We start from the raw sequence: 27,139 nt of genomic DNA, 5'->3' as shown, positions 1-27,139 counted from the left end.
GTAACTTGTAATAACCAAATCAAATATAAAATTGGAAAATAAAGGTTCGATGTTTTTGCAGCCCTCATTGATGATACACCTAAGTTTTAAACAATTGAAAGAGTGCTAGTAGTCCATCTATTGTTGCATATAAAATAAAATATAAAAATTAAAATTTTCACTGTACTTGAATGATCTGTGAAATAGGTAAGGACCATAAAAATATTATTTTTATTTGCTAAAATGGAATGTGCAGTTGATCAATTAACAATTTTCTATTACAAATGTGTTATTTATATGGAGATAATTTAACTATATTTGTGATCTATGGGAAATTCTTGTGTTTTTTTGGACTAAAGTTTTTTGCTCTTACAACGTAGTGGCAGAGTGAAGACAAAACATAGAACTCGAAGACAAAACATAGAACTCGAAGTCATGCATTTAGTACAGGTAAAAGGCATTGGCATTTGGCATTGAAAAGCACAAGGAATTTGGACTATTCTCAAGCATTTTCTGTGAAATTAACCCCCAAAAAACATTGGAATATAATTGCAATTGGCATGTGACATTTATTTTGGATATAAATTGGTAAGTTTATTTTCATAGAATTTCCATCCTTAGTAGATGGCAGAGCCTACGAGTGGCAATACATTATACAGGAACAGGCCTTGCATTTATAGTCGCTGCAAAGGGATATAAACTTATTTGTACTATGCGGAACAACAAGTTTAACTAACCAGCAATTTGTAACGACTAGTTTGGACTGTGAGTGAGGCTAAACCCACCAGTTTGGTAATTTGAAGATTTAAGTCATGAGTTTGACCCACAAGTTGGGTAATTTGAAGATTTAAGTCACGAGTTTGACCCACAAGTTGGGTAATTTGAAGATTTAAGTCACGAGTTTGACCCACAAGTTGGGTAATTTGAAGATTAGTGATGGCTAATAATTAAAAATTCAATAAGAAACATATATATCACAGTGGTAGTGGAAGAATATCAAGCATGTAAAGATGAAGGCTAGAATATGGAAGCGTCCTCTTTGGTGACAATGGACACAAAGAAAGAACTGCAACTTTGGAAATGTCATATCAGTTGACAAATAAAATATCTAAAACAAATGGGAAAAGAATTTTGGGTATTTTTGAAAAGGAAAACCCAACACAACAATTAATGAGGCATTTAGAAAGCATATTGAAGAGATTCAGGAACTATATGAAATATCTACTAGGCAAAATAAGTGGATAATTTAAAGCAAGTCAGAGAAAATACGAGATTCAGTGGAAGAGACTCAAAATTTGATCAATCTGAACAAGCAAACAAAACACACATTACAAAAAGAGGTTTGAGTGTAAAGCAAGAAGAATTAAAAAATCTATAGAAAACGAATAACGTTATAATTCTATAATATCATGTAATTTCAAAGAGAATGAGTCTTATAATAAAGCTTGATGATTTATAACATAAACAACTATAAAAGAGATTTAGGTCCAAAAATGATGAATTGTGCAATAGATGGAAAAGTTCCATGAACTACATAATCAGTTGGCTTTTTTTAATCTAGCAGCTCACAAATCAGAAATATTCTCTGATTTAGATCAAGAACAACACTCATGATTTAAAAATAGCTCTTTTGAATTTAGCTTGCATAAGTTCCATATGCTGCTAGGCATTCATTGGTTTTCATGCAGTTTTGCGGCTATGCCATCCCTATGAGTATAGAGCGTAGGGTCTTACTGCGAGCTTTGGGAGTTAAATTGGCCCTTACAGATCCTACCAGTGGTAAGAAAGGTGCTTGACAGAAAGCAGAGGAAACCACGATAACAAAATTCAGGAAGCGATGCTGTGGACAATGGCAATCATAATAGAATGGTGGTCATTATGTCAAGTGTTTAATCAGAGAATAATACACTTCGACTTCTTGATTGTTGTCTTAAGGTTTTAGTGGCACCCAAATGAAGATCTAACTCATAGTCAACTCAGTCAGAGATTGACAAATATTACATTGGAAGGAAACATGCAAATTTGCAATGGAAGGGGGTTTACGAAGATCGAATACTAACCTGTTTTGGGAAGTTCGAAGTTCTCGAGCCCACTGCCCAACGCAGCACAATCACACCGACCTGAATAGACGATACTCTCTCCTTGACCAAATAACTCGGACCTGGATCACACAATTCAGTCCAAACTCCAAAAATAACTCGAACTGTTGTTGTCTACAGACCAAATGGAAGAAATTACGAACACGCTGGAGTTTGCACAACGCACAACACCTCACACGCACTCAGCACCTGACACACTCACAGACTTAGCAACTTAGCAAGTTTGCACTTGCACGATCTCTTCGACGAGCTCACTATTCACACCGACGTGATCTCCTCAGGGCCTAGGAAATACAAACACACTCAGGAGTCAGCACCTCACATGCTCACACTTTGCTCGACAGTCGACTCAAAGCTTGTGTGAAATCCTTAGAGCAGCATGGTAAATAAAGGAAAATGTTTGGCGGGAACAATCTCAGAGAATAACATCTTGCGCCCATGGTTTTTCTCGTAAACCATCAATAGAAACTCGTGAACCATAAGTTCGGACCCCAATTTTTTTTTTTCAAATTCGATGAAATTCACCTTCAAGTTCGAGTTCGCTTGAGGTTCAAATTTGTTTGCGAACGTGAACGAATTTCAATTTTTTTTGGGGCTTGCCAAATTTCGAACCCCAAGGTTCAAATTCGGCGAACCCTGTGACATAGACTACGACCAAGACCCTTCTTTCTTCCATGTTACCCTATAATCCGTGTCAAAATGCCCAAATATAAATAAGCATAAACACACGTTTGCAAAATGAATAAAGTACCCTTTGATTAGAAGCCCGCCTTCCTACATGTGCTCTTGACAACTAGGCGAGGAGACATATGACTGATGCAGGTGGCAGCGATATGAATGGTACATCACATCAACTAGAAGGTGGCTCACAGGGGTTGCTAGTTGCTAAATGGAAGAGATGAATAGGAGAACCATAACTCAAACTCAAACTGTGTGACATATACTATAAGTCTAAGAACCTTATCATTTGTTGCATTTGAAAGTAGACTCTAAAGCTATTATTCAAATCTGCCCTCATCATTTGGAAAATAATCCCATAACATATTTGTAATAAGCTCACAATCTATCCATTTATCACCATATATCTGTGGACTGTGTGTGAAGATTGGTAATAAGCCATCTTAAAGTTAGGGAAAAGGGTTCTAAGGTGATAGTGTTAACTCTTCTAAGTTTCACTTGGCATTTCACCTAGTGAAAACTTTGCACCTTAGGTGAGAGTTTAAGTGATAACACTTTCAACCATGATTTAAACACAAAGCATCATTTAAGGGGGAGGACATGTACTTTGTATAAAACAACATCGTGTAATAATGATACATTACATGACGACAACAACAACAACAACAATAATAATAATATTTAGACACCGAAGTCATTACCCTTCAATGTTGTGACCAATCAATGAGTATTTATATGTTCACAAGAACTATTGTAAAATGATCACTTGTCACATTATTAGATGTATTGGATCCTCATTGTTTTTTCTATTTTACCCAAACCACTGAATAAATAAATATATTGTAACACATATGAATTGTTATGAAGTAGCTGCTCTTAGTCTCCAAGGATAAAATTTTTAATTTTCTCATTTATAAATTTGTATTGTTTGAAATCTGAGATCTAAACTTAGGTTTGGCCTAGCCCTGAAGAAGTTGTGCTACATTTCTTATATTTCATCATTCTGAAGTTGTATGAGTGCATGCTTAATTTTCAAGCTCTATGTTAAAGTTGATAGAGAATAGTTTTTGTTCTTTTTTTTGGTTGTTTTAGTGATTACTTGGGTGCTCAAATGCGGAAGCAAGAATATTGGATAACACATATTTCTATCTGATCTGTTTTTTCTTGTGTGAATTTCAGGTTTATGCTATTGGTGGGGAGGGGATATTGCAGGAGCTAGAGCTTTGTGGCATTGAAGGTATAGGTGGTCCGGTATGTTTTCTCTCTCATTATATAGAAGGTGAATAAGATATCTCACTAGATTAAATTGTTGGAAAATCAATGCTAGTAGAATTAGGCTTAGATTTCTATTTCTTGGTAATTACTTGTGAATTATGTTGGCTTCTTTTACTTATTTGTTATATTATCTTTCATCAAGCAATTACCAAATTATGTGTGCATGAGGATCACAAAAACACAATACACAAGATGTAGGCACTCTGCCAGGGCAAAACCCCTATCTAGGGGAAAACCCAGTCAAAATCTCTTCCTTCAATAGTTATTCTTGAGACTCTTCAACCTAGACACAAACCTCCTCCACGCCAAGCCAGCCTTTTCTTCTTTGATCCAACCTTCGGCCTAGTAGCAACAACACTTCAGCCCTAGCAACTTCGACTTGACAGCTCCCAGCATCAACAACAACAACCTCAACTTTGACAAGGAGACTTCGATCTCCTAAATTAGCCCACACAAGAGAGAGAGGGAGATACCAAAACTTATATTTTGTCCTTCCCTTTCTTTGTGACCAAACTTCAATTTTGTCCTTCCCTTCCTTCTTGACCAAACTTCGATTGTGTCCTTCCCTTCCTTAGCCTCCTTCTTCACCTTTGCACTTTTTTCCTAGCTTCCAGCTTCAGATATCGAACTATGTGTGAGAGAGTGAGACGCTTCAGATGAATTCGAACTGCCTTGTATATATAGCCTTCCATTGAGGTCGAATTGCCTTCCTTGAGGCCGACTTGGTGTGGAGGCTACATAATTCATCTTTGACTAAAAAATAATTCTCTTTACATTGTTCGAAAGCCCAAGAAGAGTCTCATAAAATATAGAATGACTCTAATGACTCTTTATTAATCCTAGGAGTCCACAATGGGGACTTTGACTAATAAAATGATGACCCAAGCATGAAACCCATGCTTTAATAAGTCATTGTAACAATAATAAAAATTCTTTTGGCAAATATATTTTATGAAGACCGAACCTAGTTACATTTCTCAACATAAATTTGGGTCTCAAATGGGTGTTCTAGGAAAAGCTTTAAAATAATAAAAGCATATGTTACATCACACTAAGCATATGCCAACTGCACTAAGTTAGAGGTGTTATTTAGTGAAGGATAATTTATAGTTCCATTAATGATAGTTGCCGAGTAAGTATGGTTAATGTAGAGTTAAGAAGCGAGAGTAAAAAATAGTAATAGAAGTTTTAAATTCTTGTGCACATAATAAATGTAGTAGTAAAATATGTAGATTTATATTATATTTTATTTATAATAATCCATAATTAATCAAATATACTAATATCATTTTTATATACTTAATAATGAATTTAAAACTCAAAAATAAAATTATAATTAAATAATAGTATTTTTTAATAATAATAATAATTTTCTCTATGTAATAATAATAATAATACATACATACATACTTCTTATAAATATTTTATATAAATGTAATTTGTTATCATATATAATATAATTGATTAATTATTAGATTTTTTTTTTGAAGGAAAAAAAGCAAGTATTTCTATTTATAGCCAAAATAAAAATACATTGTATGCATATGCTGTGGCACTCATATGGCATGTGCCTCAGAGTTGAAACTAGTGTTGCGAAAAACACGTTTTTTTCGCTGAAACGATTAAATCAGTGATTTTTTCATTTTGAAAAAATCGCAGTTTAATCTGGATTTTTTCAAAAAAATCTTGATTTTTGTATTTTTTTTTAATTTTGCCGATTTTTACTGATTTTATCCCGATTTTTACGATTTTTTCCGATTTCAAACCCTCGCCGATTTAATCCTAATCGCGATGTTCGCAACATTGGTTGAAACTACTGTTTTATATCATTACAATATTTGCACAAAAATTTGAAGTACTGCTTAAGCACAAACAAAAAATTTCAATTTGATATGTCGGTCCACTTTGGGTCCTAAAAACTGATCTTGTAGCTGTCTTGTGATAACAATTCTATACCTGTTCTTATATCTATCCCGAATATATGAGATCAACAATAAAAATTCCTCTTTTTTGCTCCTATATACTATGTCTGAAAAGATAAACTGCTGCTGAAGTATCGTTGAAGCTTTGTTAACAAGAAAAGATCTATATAAAAGGAAAGAGCACACAAATAAATCCTTCAGGTCCATGAGTTTTGAAAATGTTTGCTGATGAGGCCTTCCTTGTTTTCTGTGACTTCTCACTTTCCTTTTGTTGAAGCTTGTGGTAGCTTCGGAAGGTCTTTTGCATAGGCTTGGTGTCTTGGCATGTAGAAGATGATTTATTGCTTCTTTAGGTGTTTGCTTGGTGGAATAACTGATTTATGTCTTCTTTCCTAAGTCTAACTTAGGAAAAGTACAATAATCAAAGTCAATTAATTGTTGTGGACTATTAAGTCTGTTGTAGCTCAAACGATACGCAGAAGTGCGACAACTGTTAATTTTAGGTATGTTGTATGCTTAGAGCAATTTATTTCAATTTTCACTGTTAGCTCAATATCTTTTCCAGATTAGCAATCACATCAGCATTAAAGTAAATTGCAGATAGAACATAAACATAAATCGCAAAAGACAAGCCAAGACAAGAGGACACAAGATGTGGCGCTAGCCAGGGACAAACCCCAATGTGGGGAAACCCTTGATCGATTCTTCTTATATGTTCTTCAATAGTTCAGCAGAGGGAGAGAGAGATAGTACGTTTACAACAGAAGTCAACACTTTGACTTATCTAGATAAGAGCATAGATCATCTCTAAGAAGATGATACATGAGATTAGTTGAAGACATGATGCTTCAACTGATTCTCCAAGGTGACTCCTTCACCTATCATTATGTTGCACCTCACCGTGCCGCACCATGCTGCACCCATCATCACAATGCTGGACCTCTTGACCATGCTGTACACATCATACTGCTGCGCCTTATGCTGTACTGATGTTCCGGCTGTTCCCGGCAGTTCCGGCTATTCTAGCTGTTCCCGATAGTTCGGGCTTCTGCCCTCTACGTCAGCTTTCCTGCCTGTTCCGGCAGTTTCGACCAATGTTGCAGGAAGCGCCCCCCCTGCCGGTTCCAAGCCCCGAAGTGCGTCCCGTGTGGATGCATCTAGGAAGCTTAGGCGGAAGCGCGCTTCCACCTAATTTTGCCGCTTCCTGGAATTTTCTGAAGCGTGGCTCCGAAGCGCGATTTCGAACCTCCGAAGTGCGCTTCGTACGACACTTTGGAGGGCGAAGTGTATGCTTCCCGTACGATTTCGTACGATTCCCGTGGGTCCACCTTAGGTTAGGGTGAGGAATGTGAAGGCAAAAAAATATAGATATAGCAGATGCTCCCTCATGGTAATGTTAAATTCTTAAAGTAAAAGTGACATTCTCCCTTATTTTTCATTTTCATCCTTTTACTTAAATTTTTAACATTACCATGAAATTACTCAGGATGTTTGAGAGTGGTTCCAGCCTTATTGGACTTCATATGGAGAAAATAGAATTTCATATCCTCTTCAAAATTCAGCAGACTTAACAGTTTTCAGGAATTCAGGATCAATGGGATTGTGGCATTTCATTAGATTATATTATGTATGAAGGTATGCGATTAGCATTTAATCAAGAGCACCAAGCCCTATATGTACCCTAGTGTTGGTGGTGTTAATTTTTGAACTCCTTTGTCACGCCCTTAGCAAAAAATTACCTTTCAATCAAGTCAAGACTCAAAATCATCGATCAAGCATGTTAAGCTTTTTCTACCATATTTTAAGTCTTAAATTAGGTAGTTTGATCAAAATTGGGCAATGTTGACTAATATCCCTAGACAATCGAGGTAGAGGCAAAGGCTAGACAATCTAGATTCTAGATGGTTGATGCTTGAATAATTAATCATTAATGTACAATGGATGCTATATCTATCTTGATTTATGCAAATATATATATATATATATATATATAGATATATATATATATATATCTATATCTATATATATATATATATATATATATATATATATATATATATATATAGCAGACGCTTCGCTTCCTAGATTTTTGGAAAATGACGCTTCCGCGTCCTCGCTTCGTGCAACATTGGTTCGGCAATTCGGGCTGTTCTGGGCAGTTCCGACAATTCTGGTTGTTCCAGGCAGTTCTGGCAATTCTGACTATTCCCGACAGTTCCGACTTTTCCCGACCGTTTCAGCAGTTCCCGGCGGTTCTGAGTTATGCCCTTTGCGTCAGCTTTCCCCGCTGTTCCGGCAGTTCTCGACAGTTCTGGCAGTTCCGACAATTCTGGCTATTCCCGCAGTTCTGGCAATTCCGGCTATTTCCGGCAGTTCCGGCAATTTCGGCTTTTCTCGGCAGTTTCGGCTTCTACAGTCTAGATTAGGGCAGCGTTATCCCTTAAGATCTTTCCTCCTACTAAAACCCAAAGACAAGTAGAGAGGAAGAGATCTCAAGTGTATTGAAATGACTTGAAGGCCACCTCTATTTATACTAAAACGTTAAGCACAAGTGGGGTTTATTTGTTTGCTGGCCGACCTTGACGAATTGTCCCGTAACACAAATAAATTCATATCTCCATGAGTACTTATCAGAATCGGTTGATCTTTAGATCAATCCTACACCTCTCGATGAGAGGGATCCAAGAAAAATATCAGCTTCCATTAATAAGATGACCCACATGGAGTTTGGCCCTAGTTTCCAATTTTAACACTCCCTCTCAACTAGGGAGAACTCCCTTCGTTGATCCATATGTCCGAGTGTACTATCTCTGCTATCAGTGCCCTGCACTGCTGAACCATGAAGAAGAAGAATTGATCGAGAACGTCTCATACCATTCTCTACTGACCCGAAGTCAGTTTCATCTGAAGAGAGTGTGTCACATCACTCTTACTAGCCCGAAGTCAGTTTAATTGATCCCAGATCAATATCACAAGACAGTGTCTCAAACCACTCATACTAATCCCAGATCAGTTTCATTGATCCCAGATCAATGGAGGTCATCCTAGCATAGGGAGTATAGTAGATACATCGATGCGTCCATCGATAGTACTACTATGGTCCCTAACCCCATTTCCCTGCTCATTGATCAAATGAGAGGTACTTCCCATGAGTCCCAGACTACATGGGTAGGATGCCTCGACAGGAGAACTAATCATCCTGTGCCAATTCTTCTTCACCAACATCAGAGACTATTACCATGAGGAAGTAAAGGCCAAAATGCAAGATATCTTATCTCAATTAATAGTTGAAGGTGGTGTCGTTTGCAAGTCAAACTTGTTGGCCATTTGGAGGAAGGAACATGTTGTCTCACTAACTGCCTATGAGCTAGCCAAAGGGTTGGTTGAGCAAAACAGGAGGTTGTTCAGAAGGCAACTGACCTAGGACGAATTGATGAAGATGGGGGATGTTAGGATCCAAACATGTAGCAAGAATGAGTTGAGAAGGAAGGGTATTTACTTCATCTGCAAGAGGCCTTGGGTGCCTAATCATTCATGCACAAATAAAGGGAAAAAGGAGATAATGAAGAAGAGGAAGCATTTGCAGGTGACACTAATGTTTCATTTGACGAATATGCATATGAAGAAGTGGACAACACTTCGTCTATTCATCCTTATCAACATGAGGAGGGGGCATGTATGGGGCAACAGGTTGAAGAAGATCAAGAAGAGGACATTCATAGGGACTTGAGGGATCAACCACTAAAGTTTGTCCAACGTAAAGAGCAACTAGTAGTACATGGGCATGTGGGGGATGACATACATAGAGTGCAAAATGAGTCATCTTGGGAGAGCCAATTGCAGGCTCAAGTTAGAACCATGGACAAGGGGCTAGCCCTTGATATGGAACGAGTAGATGTGGAGACATCCAACCGAGCCACAAAACTTTCAGATGATAGCAGTCGGGAGGAGTTGGAGCCTAACTGGACAATTTTGCAAGAGGTCCATGGATTGGAGGAGCATGAATTTTCCAATCAGAAGAGGGAGGATATTTTGGTGATGCAGAGTAGCCCACTTCAGGTGTATATGGATAGGGCTTGCAACACACTAGGGTCACCTACTGTGCATTGGAGAGAGGAGAGTAGTATCCTCTAGACCGGTCTTATGGGTTGATCAGATCAACCTGGTAGAGCGATTTGATTTGGGTATGGAGCGGCCTGGGCATGGTAGGCATATACCATGTGTTGGTGATCATGCGTTCTCTCCTTCCCACAAGAAGGTTTAGCGAGAGACGATGAGTTGGTTTCCTATTGATAGAGCGATATTTGCAGTTAGGGGCTTAGTACAGCAGGGGCCCTTAGATTCTTCATGCTCCTCCTGGAAATGGGATGAAGGCTGGCAGTACATCAACATCCAATTGCACTAGCCCAACATCAGCTTGGTGGATTTGACCTTGGACTATGCCAAGGGTTGGAGTGGAGAGAAGTGATGAGTTGGTATTTGATTGATGGAGCCGCATCTATTGCTAAAGACAGAGCACAACTTAAGCCATGGGTTAGGGATGCTAATGATTGGCCATGGTGGCATTGGGACCCAGGAGGATCTGTTGGTGGTGAGACGAATTAGAGATTGGTTTAGGATCCATAAAATGAGGGATTCATTCATGATTGGGTAGCACAAAGGCATGGTACTGTATAATGGTTTATATGGGATCTAGGTATTTGATCCTCAGTGGTACTGGACTGTCTGACTAGTAGGCAGATGTGGATTGCTTGAGGGCAAGCAATCTTGGGCCGGGAGGATTTGTAATGTCCCTTTTTTGGGATTCCCTTAGGTATGGTTAGGATGGACTTTCAAGGTTGGTGGTAGTTAGGTCACAGGAGCAGGTTTACTCCATCAACGAACTTAGAGGCTTTTGGAGGAGCTTTATGGGTTTTAGCAGAGTTTACATGCCATATTCCATCATCGGGGTTAGTTCCGCACAACTTGGTTTTGGTTCCATTGCATTTCGATAATTCCCGTAAAACAAAGTTATCTTTGAGCCTAAATTAATTAATTACACTTAAGGTGGCATTCCAAAAGGAATAGTTGGTAGAACACCTTAGTGTAATAATAGTAGTCAAAACCAATCGGTTCGAACTGTAAATCTGTCAAACTGACCGGTTCATTAGGCCAAGCCATCGAACCGGTTGAAAAATCGGGTTATTTGAGCAGTCACATTGGTTTTTTGGTTTGACCGGACATAAACCAACTGGTTTATGACAGAACCAATTGGTTTTTCCATAAACCAGTCGGTTCTGTCATAAATCAGTCGATTTATTGCCAGACCAGTCGTGGACCCTACATAATGTGATTTTGTGAGTTTTGAAGCGGTTTTGAGGGAAACTTGTGGTTGTTTACCTCAAAAAACAACCCCTCCAAAAAAAGCATGCCTCTCCTCTCATTTGCCTCACAAATCTCAACCCTAGCAATGCTGACAATTAATGATAATGTTAAATTCTTAGAATAAAAGGATGAAAATGAAAGATAAAGGAATTCATCCTTTTACTTAAATTTTTAACATCACCATGAAATTACTCAGGATGTTTGAGAGTGGTTTCAACCTCATTGGATTTCATATGGAGAAACTGGAATTTTAGATTTCACTCAAAATTCAGCAGACTTGATGGTTTTCAGGATTTCATGGTTTGGGGGTTTGCAATGTTTCCATTTGATTCTATCATGCGTGAGGGTATGAGATTGACATTTGATTAGGAGGATGAAGCCCTTTAAGTACCTTGATGTTGGTGGCATTGATTGTTGAACTTTGTTGATGTTGGTGGTATTGATTGTTGAACTCCTCTACCATGGCCTTAACAAAAATGTACCCTTCACTCGAAGGAAAATAACTGGTTAGGCATGATAAGCTTTTTCTACCACGTTATAAGGTTGAGGAGATGAACCCTTTACTCAAAGCAAAATCACTGGTTAGACATGTTAAACTTTTTCAATTTCTATCATATTATAAGGTTGAGCAATCCAATTTTGAAGACTTTGAGCTAGATGATGTTTGTGTATTTCTTGTTGATGATCCCATTCCTAGTAGCGTTGAATCAATGATGAGTTTCATGAGTGATCATGTTGATCAGTGATTTGTAGTTTTGATGTCTAGTTTTGCTGCTACTACTACAACTATTACCGAGGTTGCAGAGGAGTTTTAGGAGTCCTCAAACTTTGAGCCAGATTATTTATGTAGCTCATGTTGATGATCCCATGTCTAGTACTGGTGATGAGTTTGATCATGATGAGTGATCATGTTGATCATTGATATGTAGACTTGTAGTAGGCCAGTGGCCCCATAACATTTTAACATTGTTTTTGGACTCTAGAGGCCATTTAATGCCTCATTGATTATGTATTTTGTTGCTGATATGTATTGTACTCGCTGCCATTTTGATATATTCACTTCTGCATGGTATGTAGATGAGCAAACTTTGCGTATTTTGTCTCTATTGGTTTGGAATCATGGTTTTAAATCTTAAAAATAGTTTTTTCATTAAAAATTAATTATTTCATGTATTTTTTTAAATACCGGTTCATTGAGATCTGACCAGTCCCATTTTGACTAGTTCCGGTTTGAAACCCGGTTTGATAAGTGGATCTGTCCGGTCACCGGTTCCGGTTTTGAATATTATCAGTAATAGCTTGTTGGAATCAAAACAAGAAGATCTACAAGATGGGATGGTGAGAAGCAAATTTTAGTGGCTTGAGGAAGGGTGGTGACTGATTTACCATTTTCCCAAATTAAAAGGGTGGTTTAATTAAATTAAACGAGGGAAAAATGCTAAATGGATAAAAAGACCAAGTGACTAAAATAATAATAAAATAAAAGGCTTCTAGAATCCATCAGATCTATAAAGAGGAGGGGATCATTTGAGGACACCTTGGATTTGTGCATGTTGTCTTTGGTGAGGTTTGGATAACCTAGTTCCTAATTTCTATAGCCCCAAGACGAGAACCTTCGGGTTTACTATTGTGTGTTGGACGAAAACCCAACAACCTTGAGGAGATTCCACCCAAGAATTTCACAGAGCTTCAACAATATGGGAGTGAGGGTCATCCAGATCCTCAAATTGAGTTATATTTTCAGTGGAGTCTAGGAGGCCTGGATTAGTATTGCAGCAGATTATTTGGAGGCAAGATTATTTATCTCAGCTATTTTAGTTTGTATCTGCATGTAAACCCTATCCAGTTAATAAAATAAAGCTGAGCTTGTTTCCATTTATCCTGTTATTTGAGATGTCGTGTTTTACTTGTCATATTTAAGTGGAAATTTTCTGTTAAAATGGACACAATTTCTTTTTATGAAGAATTTTGTTGAAAATTTAGCCAAATATTCCGTTTGGGATATTACAGTGCATAGCCGACCATAAGAAGGTCTAGGACACCTTAATATAAAGACTCATGTAGTCTACAAGGCTTTGACTTGTATCCTTGGGCTTACAATGCTGATATGCAAAGTAAAAAATATGTGTACCCCTGCTGAAATGAGGGGTAGCACGTCCTTTGACTTGAATTGGTAAATTCTTTGAAAGAACTCCACCCATTTGTTTGTTATAAGCTTGATATCTTCTTCAATTTTAACTACTACTGTATTGAACCCAAATGGCAAATATATTTGTTAGGATGCCTTGTAGATAGGATATCTTCAACCCTGAGTTTTACAGATATTCCCTCTAGCCTCCATCTAGTATTGTCAATAAAAAATTTCAATGACAAATGACATTGGGTTCACAAAAATTATTAGACACAGTTTGAAGGTGTGATTGCCATATCTTTGTGAACATAGGTTAAATGGCAGTTATTTTCCAAGACAACCTTGGATTTTTTCTGGCAGGTGGTGGGTACAATTTTTATGCCATTTTTTCTGTTAATTTTGCAGCTCAGTGACAAATTCCAATCATTGAACTAGATTCCTCATTCCAAGAGGACCAAATTGACCTTTGAAGTGCTGGATTTGGATAAGGGAAAGTATATTTTTGAAGTGAAGCCCACAATGACACATTTGATCAGGTCAGCCTAAGGACATATTGCCCCTCCTCCAACGCCTATAAATACAAGTGACCTCAAGCTGATTTGGACATTGTATCACAAAACTTCTCCTCCTCTCTTAATCTGATTGGTTCGTACAGGTCTGAGGCAACTATTCTCTTCACACATGTGGGCAAGAAGGACGAAATTACAGGTGGCCAAAATCTGAAGCTGTTCTGCGACTTTGCCCAGCATTGACGGACTTTTTGGGCTGATTTTTGGTTTGATTTTTTGGAAAAATGTCTCTAGGCCGCATTTTTGGGCACAAAAACTAAGGCATTTGGAGCACTTTGACCGCAGGAGAAATTGCAGACTTGACCATAATTTTCTCTCTGCTTTGACTGAGTTTGACTGAGTATTCTTGGACTGTTTTGGGCTGACTTTGACCAGCAATTGAGGCCGAGTTTGAGGACAGCTGACCGAGCTTCTAAAAGACAGATTTTACCATTGACTTCGGACTGGTTAGGGCATGTCGACTGCTGTTGACCATTGACTAGGATTGCAGATTTATAACAGTTGACCAGATTTGACTATGTCATCTTTGGCACATTGGTTTTTTTTGGTTGGTTGATTTGTTGGATAAGTCAAGGATTTCACTTTGACTCTTGTTGATGGATTTGAGCTCATTGTACTCTGCTGAGCATTTTATGACAATCTGATAGAACGGGAATTTTCAAAGGGTTTTCCCCCTTGTGGGGTTTTTCCCTGGTCTTTGACCAAATCGGTGTCTCTTGTTGATGTGTTGATTCAGATTGTTCCTTATTGTCATTTCATTTACTGTTCTATCTTCAGTTACTGAATTGAATTGGAAGAATAAATTGTTAGTAGCTACTGAAAAAGATTACTTATTGAAAAATTGAATTGGGCTAAAGTAATTGAAATAGCATAGGGAAGTGGAATATTAACATTTTCTAGATGACATTTCCTTTTATTCATTTTATACATATTGGAACACTTCCATAGCATTCAAGATAGAATACTTTTGAGAATATGTACAGGTGATGATCAAAGAGTGGACCGCACAAGGGGTATTCTCATATATTTGATATATTACATCAATTGCTTTGCAGGAAATTTGTGAGGAAAAAAGTCTAAGGTATAGACACATTTTGACACATTAGATTTCTTCTTGACAGGAAGATGGAGACAAAAAGATTGAATTCAAACCTGGATTTTTCATGGAGCATGACAGAGATGTATTTCTCTAAACTTGGCATTTACAGTGTTTCTGTTCACTTTTACTTTGTTATTTCGAAATTTTGTCATTTCCCATGTGTTTGTTACTTGTCTATGTGCGTTCTTCCTGATTTACCTCCTAAACATCCTTCAAAACAAAAGTGGCATTGTTTTGTAGGTTGGGGCTGTTGTGGTTGGATTTGACCAGTTTATCAACTACTACAAAATTCAGTATGTTTCAAATCCTTTTTCAGTATGCCTGTTAATGTTAAGAAAATTAAACAAGTATACTCCAGTGTTTTTCAATGCCTATATAGTCTTTATGCTCTACAATAGGTCGGTATACTTTAAGGACTACTATAAGCTATTAACATGGTTTACTTCTCAGAATTCAACATTTCCCCTAACCAGAAGCGTTCTTTCCATTTCTTATTGATATTACACCTATATTTCCCATCACCTGAGTCCTCTCAGAAGTGGTTTGTCAGTTTGTTTACATATACTTGAAACTGAACTCCTAATTTCTTGCATCTTTTACTCAAAGCTGCATGTTGACCACTGCTAGATGCCATCAAGGTACTAGCCCCAATTGAAACTGCATTAGGCAACATTATTAAGTGGCTGTTGATAGACTTTATAGTATATACGGACTCATAAATGATAGACACAAAATATGATATTGGGTTCTAGATGACAGACACAGCATCTGGTGTATGGTTGTCGCTTCATAGTACAGCAACTCATGTTTGTTCCTAATTGTGCTGAACCAATACCTGGTGTAGGACACTCTGATATATGTTGTTCATTGTATTTTATTGGACAACTTTTAGTGTGTTTGTTGCTTTTCAAACACAGACCAGAGATGTCTTACAGCATGATCTTTTGTGATTTTGGTATATGTATGCAAATAGCTGTCTCACTGACTGGTGGCTCTTATTTGTTGGACATTAGCACAGTATTTATTCATTCATTCATCTGAATCTCAAGAAAATAAGTATGAATCTATGTCCTTGGGATCTTGGGTTGATTAGTTGATTCTATGTTAGCATGCATGATCTATTTTTTGGGGATATTTGCTATCTAAAATTTCTTGGTACTGAACTGATCAATGTCTGTGGCTGTTTAAACTGCTACTCTGTTATAGGTGCTCTATAAATCTCTGTTCAATGTTATGTTTTCTATGAAAGAATCAATAAATATCTCAAGCTGATCAGCTTATCAGATATTGGAGACTTATAATAGTGTTCAGCTTTCTGTTTGTCTAAAAACTGGTAAACTCTGTGCTTGACAATCATTTCTGAAGGCTTACATGCTGGTATATGTTCATGTCAGAGTCTCAGACCAATGTTTTAATATTAATATAACAGTTTCATCTCCAATAGCTATGCCAAGTTAGGAAAAGTCTCATTCCTTTCAACAAACTAGCATGAAGAATGTGTTACTGTAATGTTGTGGCATCATCTTGTTTTTCCCAAACTGACATACAAGAATGCCAATGCAATGGTTTTTCCGTGGAAAGGCATCCAATTTAAAAATTATGTTCAAAATCAAAGTATTTGCTTCTTATGTTTCCATAGCCCCTTCCGTAATTTTCCCACCATTACTTGACCTGTCTGGACTCTGGTGTTTCTATTATATAAAGGGTTAATTTGTTAGTAGTTTCCAGATACTTTTGCACCCCAAAGATATACTGGTGTTTCATATCTTGAATGCACAAGCTACCCTTTTGGTTGTTGTGTCATAAATCCCCCGATGAAGAGTACTTATAACATTTTAGAATGCTGTTACTCTGACATGGATACCTTATCACATTTTGTCCACTTTTATATGTTGTAAAACTTCTTTTCTGATAGTTGTCAAATTCTTATGAAGCTAGGCTGGTAATCACAGGTATGCAACACTATGTATTCGAGAAAACCCAGGATGCCTTTTCATTGCTACCAATTGTGATGCTGTTGGTCATTTTACTGATGCACAAGAATGGGCAGGTACATTTTTTTCCCCTCCTCTTCTTGTGGTTAGGTTAGGCTTTTTAACTATTTTTCATAACTCTTACCAGTTCATAATGTTCCAATGTGATCTTGAATAATTTGATTTTTGAGATTTAATAAGAGTTCACATAGCCTTAATTCCAACACAAACATTTCCAGATACTGTACTGGTTTGTTCGACCACGGATGAAGAAACTTGCATTCTGGTACTCTCTTGCTCAAGAGTATGGGTTGATTGCTTATTATCATCCTTTTATATGGAGGCGAGGACCCTTATTGTGTAGTTTAAGTTGTGCAGTTTTGGTTTGTCGTGTTTCCAGTATGACTCTCACTGTTTGCATTTGGTGCTTCATCAATGTTTGAATCTGAGAATTTGAAAATCTGTACTCCATTGTCAATTGTGAGCTGTTGAGCAAACATTGGGGAATTCTATTGTCGAACGAGATGGAGCTGTTGAGCCAGTCGAGCAAGGGGGCATAGTTCTACCCAAGGGTGAGCTATTGTGCAAGCATCGGGGAAGCCATCGAATGAAAATGTAATATCCTTATCAGGAATATTCCTCAAACACAAGCAAAATCCAACTAGAGATGGACTGGGAGGGCATTTACCATATATGTCACCTTTAAAAAGAGGACGAGATCTGGAGGTTACCTGGCCCTTTCCAGACTCTGTCTAAGAGTATAGGAGAAAACACACAAGTGGTATAGTTGCCGGGAAGCTCAAAGAGATAAAAATAACAATGGTGCAACATATAACAGTATAAACATAAGCAGATACTCAAGAAATGCAGAGTGAAATGCTAAGCCATTTTATTATACTGAGTAATAGAATAAGTACAGGAGGTGATCAGAAAGATGGCACCTCGACTTGCACAAGGCAAGTGAAGAAATACACTCAGAATAGCAAAGGAATGGTCTCTCTCTGAATTGCGTCCAAGCTGTTGGAGAACTATCGTGCTGCTGCTAGAAATCAAATGAGGATTTGGGGATGTTCCCCTCCTCAGAAAATGTTGAAACTCTAGAATCGGACTCTACTCAAGAACCCAGAAAAACCCAGAAAGCTTTTTTGAAATGACCGACCCTCGAAAATTGCCCCCTTGAGGACCCACGCAATCCATCAAGGCTCTGCGCTGCCACTGAAATAAACCCACCACAACTTTGCCTGAAACTCAGCCAAAATCCTCCAATATGCAAGGGCTGATCCCCTGCTCAACCTCCCAGCAAAAATCCCCCTGCAAGATCTCAATCCAGAACTCCTGCCAGAAAGAACTGCGTCATCCCTCTCAAGACTGTGCAATCATCTACTATGCTCAATCCTCCTGCCAAAACGCTGATGAAACTACTGCAAAAATATTGATGGAAATACCTTGCCCGAGCAGGCACTCGAAGTCCCCCAGGGCTAAGGGTGAGATCTTCGAACGGAGACACTCAATGCACTAAACAGTGCTGCAGACTAGCTAAACAGCCAGTGTGCTCCAAGTCGAAGTGACTAGCTCAAATGCACATAATCGAATGATCAAAATGAGGGGGCTTCTCTCTCATTTATAGCCTTTGCCTCTCTCAATCCCAAGGCTCACCTCCTCCTGCGTGATTCCCCTCTTGCCACGTGTGTCTTCCCTCCCGCGCAGTCCCTCCATGTGTCTGCGTGGACTTCACTTCTGCGTCCCCCTTTGGCCCCCTTGGCTCCCCTTTAAGTCACAACGTTATGCTACTAGGAAGTGACTTTTTATTATAAAAGTGAGTTATGTCCCCCCTTCCTCACTTTTTTATTTACAAATAACTATAGAAGGCAAAATTTGGACAAAATCGAATATTCCAATTAGCCATGGCTAATTAGGAATATTACAGAAAGTGAGCCATCGAGCAAGCATCTACACTTTCTCAATGCCTGCAGAAACCCTCGATTACCGGCTGAATTTTGTCAATGCAGGTCGAGCAGGACCGTGGAAGCCCAACAATTGCAGCCTCTTTGTTGGCAATTGCGCTTGGAATATCTCAACCAGTGTTTTAAAATTCGGCGGAATCGAATCCGAAACGACCGAGTTGAGTCGTTGAAAATTTTTGTGACCCGGCAAAAAAAACGAAACGGGAGGCTGAATCATGACTAACTCAGCTGAGTTATTGCATGACTCGGCCGAGTCAGTCATGACTCAGTCAACCCGACCGGTTCCGCAATAACTCGGCCGAGTCAATGAATGTGGCCTGTAACCCCAAAAAATGCGATTTTTCATATTTTTTAAATTTTTTTTAATTGTTAGCTGGTTGGTGGGGACTCCAAGGTGTTTTATAAATTAATTAAATGCTATTTGGGGTCCATTCCCCTCTCCTAGTATTGATATGCTATTCAAATTTCATGGTAATGTTTAAGAATTTAAGTAAAAGTGACATTCTCCTTAATCTTCATTTTCATCCTTTTACTTAAATTTTTAACATTACCATGAAATGACTCAGGATGTTTGAGAGTGGTTCCGGCGTCATTGGATTTCATATGGAGAAAGTAGAATTTTAGATTTCATTCAAAATCCAACAAACTTATCAGTTTTTTAGGATTTCGGGATTGGAGGATTGCAATGTTTCCATTGAATTTTGTCATGTATTAGGGTATGGAACTCATATTTAATCAAGAGCACCAATCCCTCTATCTACGTTGATGTTAAGTGACATTGGTTATCGAACTCCTCCGGGATTCGCTCCTAAAAAGAGCTTCTGAAAATGTCGCTCCCGCTCCCGTTTTTTCTCTCGCTCCCCACTTTCGCTCCCGCTCCCAAGTAACACTGAGCCAGATGATGTTGGCAACTCTAGCAGTAGCTAGGTCACAGACTTTTGTTGTAGAGGCCATTTATAGCCTCCTTGGTTATGTGTTTTTGTTTTGATCTCTATATCATCATCGTGTATGTATTGGACAGTGCACTGGGTGCCATTTTGATATAATGGATATATTCATGAGCCTACTTTGATCATATGTTGTCTTCTATCTATATTCTAATGCTGTGTGTTTGGAAACATGAATGAAAATCTTTAAAATTGACATCAAGCCGGCCGAGTCGATACCGAGTCGGAGTCGGAGTTGACCCTCGGCCGAGTCGGAGTCAGAGTCGGAGGTTTAAAACATTGATCTCAACCACCACCACAATTTCTCAATGCCTGTGGAAACCCTCAACTACCAATTGAATTTCCTCAGTGCAGGTCTTACGGCTCATGGTGTAGGAATTTTCCATGGGGGACACTCCATCCTTAACTCCTTTGGAAGAGACTTCACATGAAGGAACTACCTTCTGCAACGGGGAGCTGTTATATAGCCCTACAGATTTGGCATTAGTGATATTTCTCTTTCTATTTTTCCCAGGTTAAGAGCCTACTTCAGAGAGTGGATCTCTTGGAAGACAAAAATAAACAACTCTTCTCAGAGGTGATTGAGTTGAAACAGTCGGTATCTGAAATAAAAGAACATGAGAACATACACTTGCAAAAACCAATTGTGGAGTCCCCCTCGTTCCAGTCAGAGCTCTTGAACCTCAAAGAAGAGATGAGGTCACAACATGCTCTCTTTAAACAAGAGGCAAAAGTGCAACAACAAGTGCTCAACTCTTGGGTGGAAGTAGTCAAGAAGAAGGAACATTTGCACCCCCCCCCACTCACAGTGGTCGAAGGGGTTGTGCAAGCCAAGTTACTCTAGGAACGTCTTCGCCGGTCTCAAGAGCTAAATCTTAGAGTATGTGGACTTCCAGTTCCTATGGTCCCAGTAGATCCCCTACAAGTTGGCACCTCCTTCCTCCATGACACATTGGGCCTACATGATCTCTCTTTAGAGCGTGCATGGATGGGGCCCAATGCCACTCTTTTCCTCTACTTTCAGACACTCGAGGATCGAATCAAAGCCCTTCGCGCAAAGAAAAAACTGGCCACTCTCCCACCCACTCAAAGGATCTTCCTCAATGTTGACCTCACCAAAGCACAACAGGTAGAACTCAAACAGGCCAGAGATCAGGTAGCAATTGCACAAAAAGAAGAGAAATGGGTAGTTATTCGGGACCTTAAAGCTGTCATTCATGAAATGGAACCTCCCTGGGTTAGTTTTGGCCATGGCCAAATGACAGTCACATTCAAAGGGAGGGTAGGGCAAGGGGGGTTGGCCCACTATCTCCATCGGTTGTTGGAATTGTAATGGTGCATTTTGGTCTTCTCTGGGCACATTGTGTGATGCTATAAGTTCTCGTGATGTCCTTTTTCTCATGGAGACACATGCGAGGCCCATGCAGACCCCACCACCAATCTCGAGGTATCATTGGATTTGGGCATGCAGATAGGGGACACATTCCAATAACAAAAGAGGATCTGGGGGAGTAGCTTGCCTTGTACATGACTCCCTTCCCAGCAGAGTTAACATGGTGTCTTCAGATGAGCACACCAGATTCTTGTGGGTCGGTCTATATCAAGATCACTACCGGCTTTGCAATAGTTACGTTGCAGTCTGCTACTTCCCACTAGCTAATAAGCTTTTGCGACTCGTACAGATGTCAAGAGGGACCCATTCCTTGATCTCTACGAGGACATATCTCATTACTCTTCTCAAGGGGATGTAATTATTTTGTTCGACTTCAATGCCCAAACCAGGAGTATACATGTATCCCTTCACAACAAAGCTGAAGACACTTTCTGCCTCCAAGAGATAGAACCTGAGTTTGTTGGTATTCATAGATTCACAAGATGAGTATGGGCCCCTCACTGGTTATGGGAGGTATTTCTTACAACTGGGTGAATCCCATGGGCTATTGATCCTGAATGGGTTTCCTTGCTTCGCTGGCTCAAGAGATTTCACTTGTTTTCCCCCACAGTGGGGGGGCAAGTGTTGTGGATTATGTATTGACCATCCATGATCTTCTCCCACATATCCAACATCTCTCCATTCCCCGCTTCCCTTTGGCAGATCATGCCCTCCTTACTTTCCTCCTATTGACTCCCCTTCTTCCCACTACCTCCACCACCTTCCAAACCACCTCACTACTCCCTGTGCCACTTTTTGTCTTGATAGGGATTACACCCCTTTATAGACTACCCGTATCGAGAAATTGCTCCCCCCATCTCCCATTTTAGAGCCTTGGAAACTGCCATAGCCAAGTATGAGTTACTCTTAAAAGCCATTGTGAAAGCCACCCTGGACTCCGACCCCCATTCGACTCATAAGTAAACCTGTAAGCCCATTCCTGGCTCATGTCCCATGAATTGATGGTACAATGAGGATTGCAAAGATCTCCACAAGCAACTTCGAGTTTCCCTTACACATGATCCCTCTGCCACCCCTTCTCTCCAGACAACCTACCATAAACTCCTTCACCACAAAAAAGTGCATATTTCTCTCCCAAAGGAGACGAGAGCTTCGTGAGGCCCTCCACTGCTCCCCCAAGGCCTTTTGGCGTACCCTTTTCCCCAAGCATTAGACCATCCCACCTAAATTGGATTCCATAACCATGTTTTCACATACTACCTCCCTTTATGACATTCCCAGGAAACTTCCAATCCATGCCTCCTCGCCCCCCCTCATGCCATCTTTTTTTATAATTGGACGTCAGGAGGGCAGCCAAAGCTCTGAACTCTAGTAGAGTTGTTAACAAAGAAGGCCTTCAGGACGAATTCCTAAAGCATGGTAGTAAGCCCCTCAAGTCCTATATTGTCGATCTTTTTAACCAAGTGGTTTGCTCTAGCTTTCTACCTGTCTAGAACAAACACATAATCCATTCTATCCACAAATTGGGGAGCATTTCAGATCCAAATAACTATCGAACTATTATGGTGGGTCATGTTACCCACCATCCGTGGGTGGTATCATAGGAGAAATTTTTCTCCTATATGGTTCTCAACTGACAACCAGCAACCCCTTGCAGCCGCCAGATAGCTCGATCTGCCACTATCTTTGCCACTTGAGCCAACCATGTGGTCCCTCGCTCATCTGTTATGATCATATGTTTGAAGGTGAGCCTCTCGACCCCGAAGGTATGACTTTTCATTGGTATAGTTGAGTAATTTTGTTTACTTGTCATGGACACTTTTGGGCATACATTGGTGGGGGGATTCAGCATAAAGAGTGGGCTAGGTCTATACTCGTCTCCTCTGCCCGATTTGGTGGTTAGCCTTGTATCCTAGTCCCGTGGGATCTGCTTAATTGAATATTAGCTTTAGGGCTGGCACTACATGGGAAATCCCGATTTTGGTTGCATGTTCCCGCTTCCTGACACCATATACATCACTCCCCTCCGCTCATTTTAACCCCATTTATCACTTTTCCCATTCAGGTCCATATTTGTCCACTAAGACCACAAAGGGTTAGCTCCCCCCCCCCCGTCCTTGCCCACACCTTGGGTCAGGCCTAGAACGATGCCCCGAAGGTTGATGCAAATAAAAAGAAAATAAAAAGCATAATTTGGCCACTTACTATTGAGAAATCTAGAGCATTCAATGTTAACAATTTCTCTAGTTGATAGTAGCTCGTGATACACGTTTACTTCTTATCTTATAGTCTTTTCTTTGTTAGCCTATTAATGTGTTCTTTCATCAAGACAATTACCAAAATGCATAATAAAAGACAAGTGACACAGTATGTAGGCTTCTCTAGCCAGGGCCAAAACCTCTCACTTCTTGAGAGGAAAACCCGATCAAAATTCTTCTTCTAGATCTTCAATTGATAAGTACCAAGACCATGACACAGACCCTTGACTATAGTATCTTCTCTAGAACCTTGTCACTAACGTTGATGCTCTGCCTCTTCCTTCCCTCGCCTTTTCTTCTTGATCTAGAACTGCTTCTTCTCTGCTCTAGAGAAACTCGATCTCTATCCTTTTCCACTGCACCTTCACGACTTCCCTAGAGAATCTCAGTCTCTAGGTCTTCTACAAAAACTCGATCTCCACTTCGATCACCCAGAAGAGTCTTCTTTTGTTGCCCCAGAAGATACCTTCCTTTGTTATCTAGAAGAAACCCTACTTCGCAGATCCCAAAAGAATTCTGCTTCGCATGCCCAAAAGAATCCTTTTCGTTTACCCATAAAAAACTTCTCTTGTTTGTCCTTTCTTCACACCTTTCCTCTGCCTCCACTTCACACTTCTTTCTAACCCTCTTTTCGCACTCTTCTTCTTCTTTTTCTCTTCGCACTTCTATCTTACCAAAATCAGATCAAACTTCTTATCTGAATTATATGTCTCTAAATGAGGCCAAGTTTTTCTATATATACACCTTTTCACTAGGTCTTTAGGCCGACTTGACAACTGGAGTTAGGCCGACTTGATCTAGTAGCTTCTTCATCGTTTGTAGGCCGACTTGAAGAAGTTTGGTGACAAGTTCTTGGAGAATACTTTACATAGGCAATATTGACCTTTTACAAAGTGTAACATGACTTCATTTAAATGACAATGACTCTTACATTTTATGACTAGATGACAAATAAATCCTAAAAGACTCTCAATGGGAGTCTTGACTCAAAAACAAAATCCTTGCGCATGAAACCCATGAAGCAAGTCAATACAATAATTTCATTTTTCTTATTTACATCTCATTACATAAAATCATAATTACATGTCATTATGAAGACTGAACCTAGTTACACTTTTCAACACTTACAACAAGAAATATACCACAAAATCCAAAAGATGGTTGGGATATACAAATTTAGCATGTGGGCAAAGGCCAAAAATGTGCTCTACCCCTTATCTATGGCCATCACCCTGGTTCCTATGGGCCTTGTTACTCGTGCCACCTACACCTACCTACAAGTCAGTGAGAAAAGCCTTCAACCCCACAAGGTGTGGTTGGTGGTAGGGAACTAAGAGAAGGGGTTGTCACACTAAATCCCTTCTCTCTCCATTTAAGCTATCTCCTAGGTTAGCTATGGGGGTGGTCCCTAAATGGAAAACTAAGTTAAAGAAATGCGAGGTTCTAGGAGAGGTATTAAAGTGAAAGTGGATTACTTTTAGTAATTATGAGAAAAATATGATATGAGCAATAAAAATCATTAACATGATAAAACCATAAAACTAGTGCCTTAAGATAAATTGCTCAACAGAAATGAAAGATACATTTTCTCAAAAGAAAAGTAGAATGCTTCCAACAATGAAAACAAAACAATCCTGAAATGGAAATAGAGATGTTAGTACGATAATTGATGCAAGATATAAAATGTTTTCAAAATATAATCAAAACCTAAATCAAAACATATAGAGATATTTTACAGAAGGAAAAACAATTAGTGTTCTACTTGCAAAAAGAAAACGCAATAATGCTTGCCAACATAGAATACTCAACAATGACAAGTAGAATGGACAATTGCAAGTAAAAACATAAGATGTATTAGCATGAGATACACTTATATTAGATTTGGATGCAATTAGTCTTGGTTATTTTTAATCTAAAATGCCTAATCTAAGTGAGAAGTTCTCTTCTTGAGCTCTTACCAAAGGGTAAAAATTTGGGTCTCTGTAAGAAAGAGGGGGCGAGGGCACAGAGGTGTCATTAACGATATCCGTCCCCAGAGTCTTACGAGCCAGCGTGTGCCTTCGTTCCTACAAGGGGACAAACCACCTTCATAACTACAGGGTCACACACTTTTACCTTACTTCGTACCAAATGGAAGAAATTTCCAAGAAAACCTTTTTCCCTATACTTCTATCAACCAAGCTTATTCTTGGAGGTTAATTTTAGTGAGGATGCAACTATACCAAAATGCCTAATATGGTATGCAAATGAGTTTTCCGAATAGAGATTTGCAATTCATTCAATATAATAGAAATAGTGCTCAAAGTGAATTGCAAAATGTAAACTCAATTCGAAAAGGAAATTAGCTTGCACATGAATTAAGTAAAATTACTAAATGCTTTGCTTCAAGAAAATGGAAATGTGCTCAAAAAGATAACTTGGATAGTTGTTCAAGATAATGCAAGATACATAAACTTCAAGAACATATAAGATTGTAAGTTACTCAAAATAATTGTTTTGACAAATGATAAACAAATAACCAACTAAATCAATGAAGTTTGAAATTTATGTGCTTGCAAAATGAGCAAATAACTCAAATAAATAAGCATGTGAACAATGAGCCTATTGTGAGGCCGACATGAGACAAATGGTTAAACTTTGCTATTTGAAATTAGATTCTTTTCATAAAATAAATTGCTTCCAAAAGTAAGATTTAGAATTTGTACTTGAAAGCTAAACTTGAAATGGCAAAGCATGAAAATAAGTAACAAAAAGAAAATTCAGAAAATTAGCTTGTGAAGGTGATGTTGTGTTAATTTTAAGGCATGCAAGATGAAAAACTTATAAAACAAGCTCAAAATCAAACCACCTACATGTTCCTCTTTTTGCCAAAAGGAGAAAAGGATTCCTTGAGTGAAAACCTAAGCACCCACAAGAAAAACTAAGTTTTTATTAGATGTTATAGGATGAGAAACCTTGAAGAGGTCTTAAGTAAATCTTCAAGAGGAGTCTTTACAATTAATGGGGCTTCTCAAGCTCTAGATCTCCTTCTTGAAACTCAAATTCAGAAAATGAAGTAAGTATAATGAGAAAGCTCTCAAGATTGAAGAAGTTAAGTGTCTCTTGGTGCCCCAAGGCTTGGCCTCTAAAGGTGAATGAAATGTTGCACAAAACAAGGAGTCAATCCTCCTCAAAATCCCACGGCCTTGCCAAGTAGCAGCCCTCCTCTTTATCCACGGCCTCCTCAAAAATATCAACTTTGAAAGGGTAGAGAGGTCCTACAAGGAAAAGTGTTAGAGTTTGTGTGATCCTTCCTTGATGCTCTTGTCACCAACACTCTACCTATGGGCTGCAAGATCAAGAAATAAATTATTGTAAAGAGACTACGAAAACAATTAAAGAAAATACAAATAATATACAAGAAACCAAATCAAGTGATGAGAGTGAACCCCATCACTTGGTTTAGTTTAGAAAAGCTCTCAAATAGCTAATATGAATCAATGAAGCAT

At 38.8% G+C, this 27,139-nt stretch overlaps 1 protein-coding gene across 3 annotated transcripts in view; it reads left to right on the top strand.

Moving 5' to 3' along the window:
- The window catches only part of LOC149153869 (phosphoglycolate phosphatase 1A, chloroplastic-like), a 295,703-nt gene that overhangs the window by 110,068 nt on the left and 158,496 nt on the right, over positions 1-27,139 (top strand). For all 3 annotated transcript variants that reach the window (XM_089439669.1, XM_089439667.1, XM_089439668.1), the window contains exons 5-8: positions 3,936-4,007; positions 15,139-15,198; positions 15,357-15,409; positions 17,069-17,166. In XM_089439669.1, the coding sequence (XP_089295795.1) occupies positions 3,936-4,007; positions 15,139-15,198; positions 15,357-15,409; positions 17,069-17,166 (283 nt within the window). The remainder of the gene's footprint in view (positions 1-3,935; positions 4,008-15,138; positions 15,199-15,356; positions 15,410-17,068; positions 17,167-27,139) is intronic.

Source organism: Pinus tabuliformis, chromosome 9 (assembly GCF_031772625.1).
Source record: "Pinus tabuliformis cultivar Carrire ecotype Pingquan chromosome 9, CPIR1, whole genome shotgun sequence".
Lineage (NCBI taxonomy): Eukaryota > Viridiplantae > Streptophyta > Pinopsida > Pinales > Pinaceae > Pinus > Pinus tabuliformis.
This window is presented reverse-complemented; position numbering and strand designations above follow the sequence as displayed.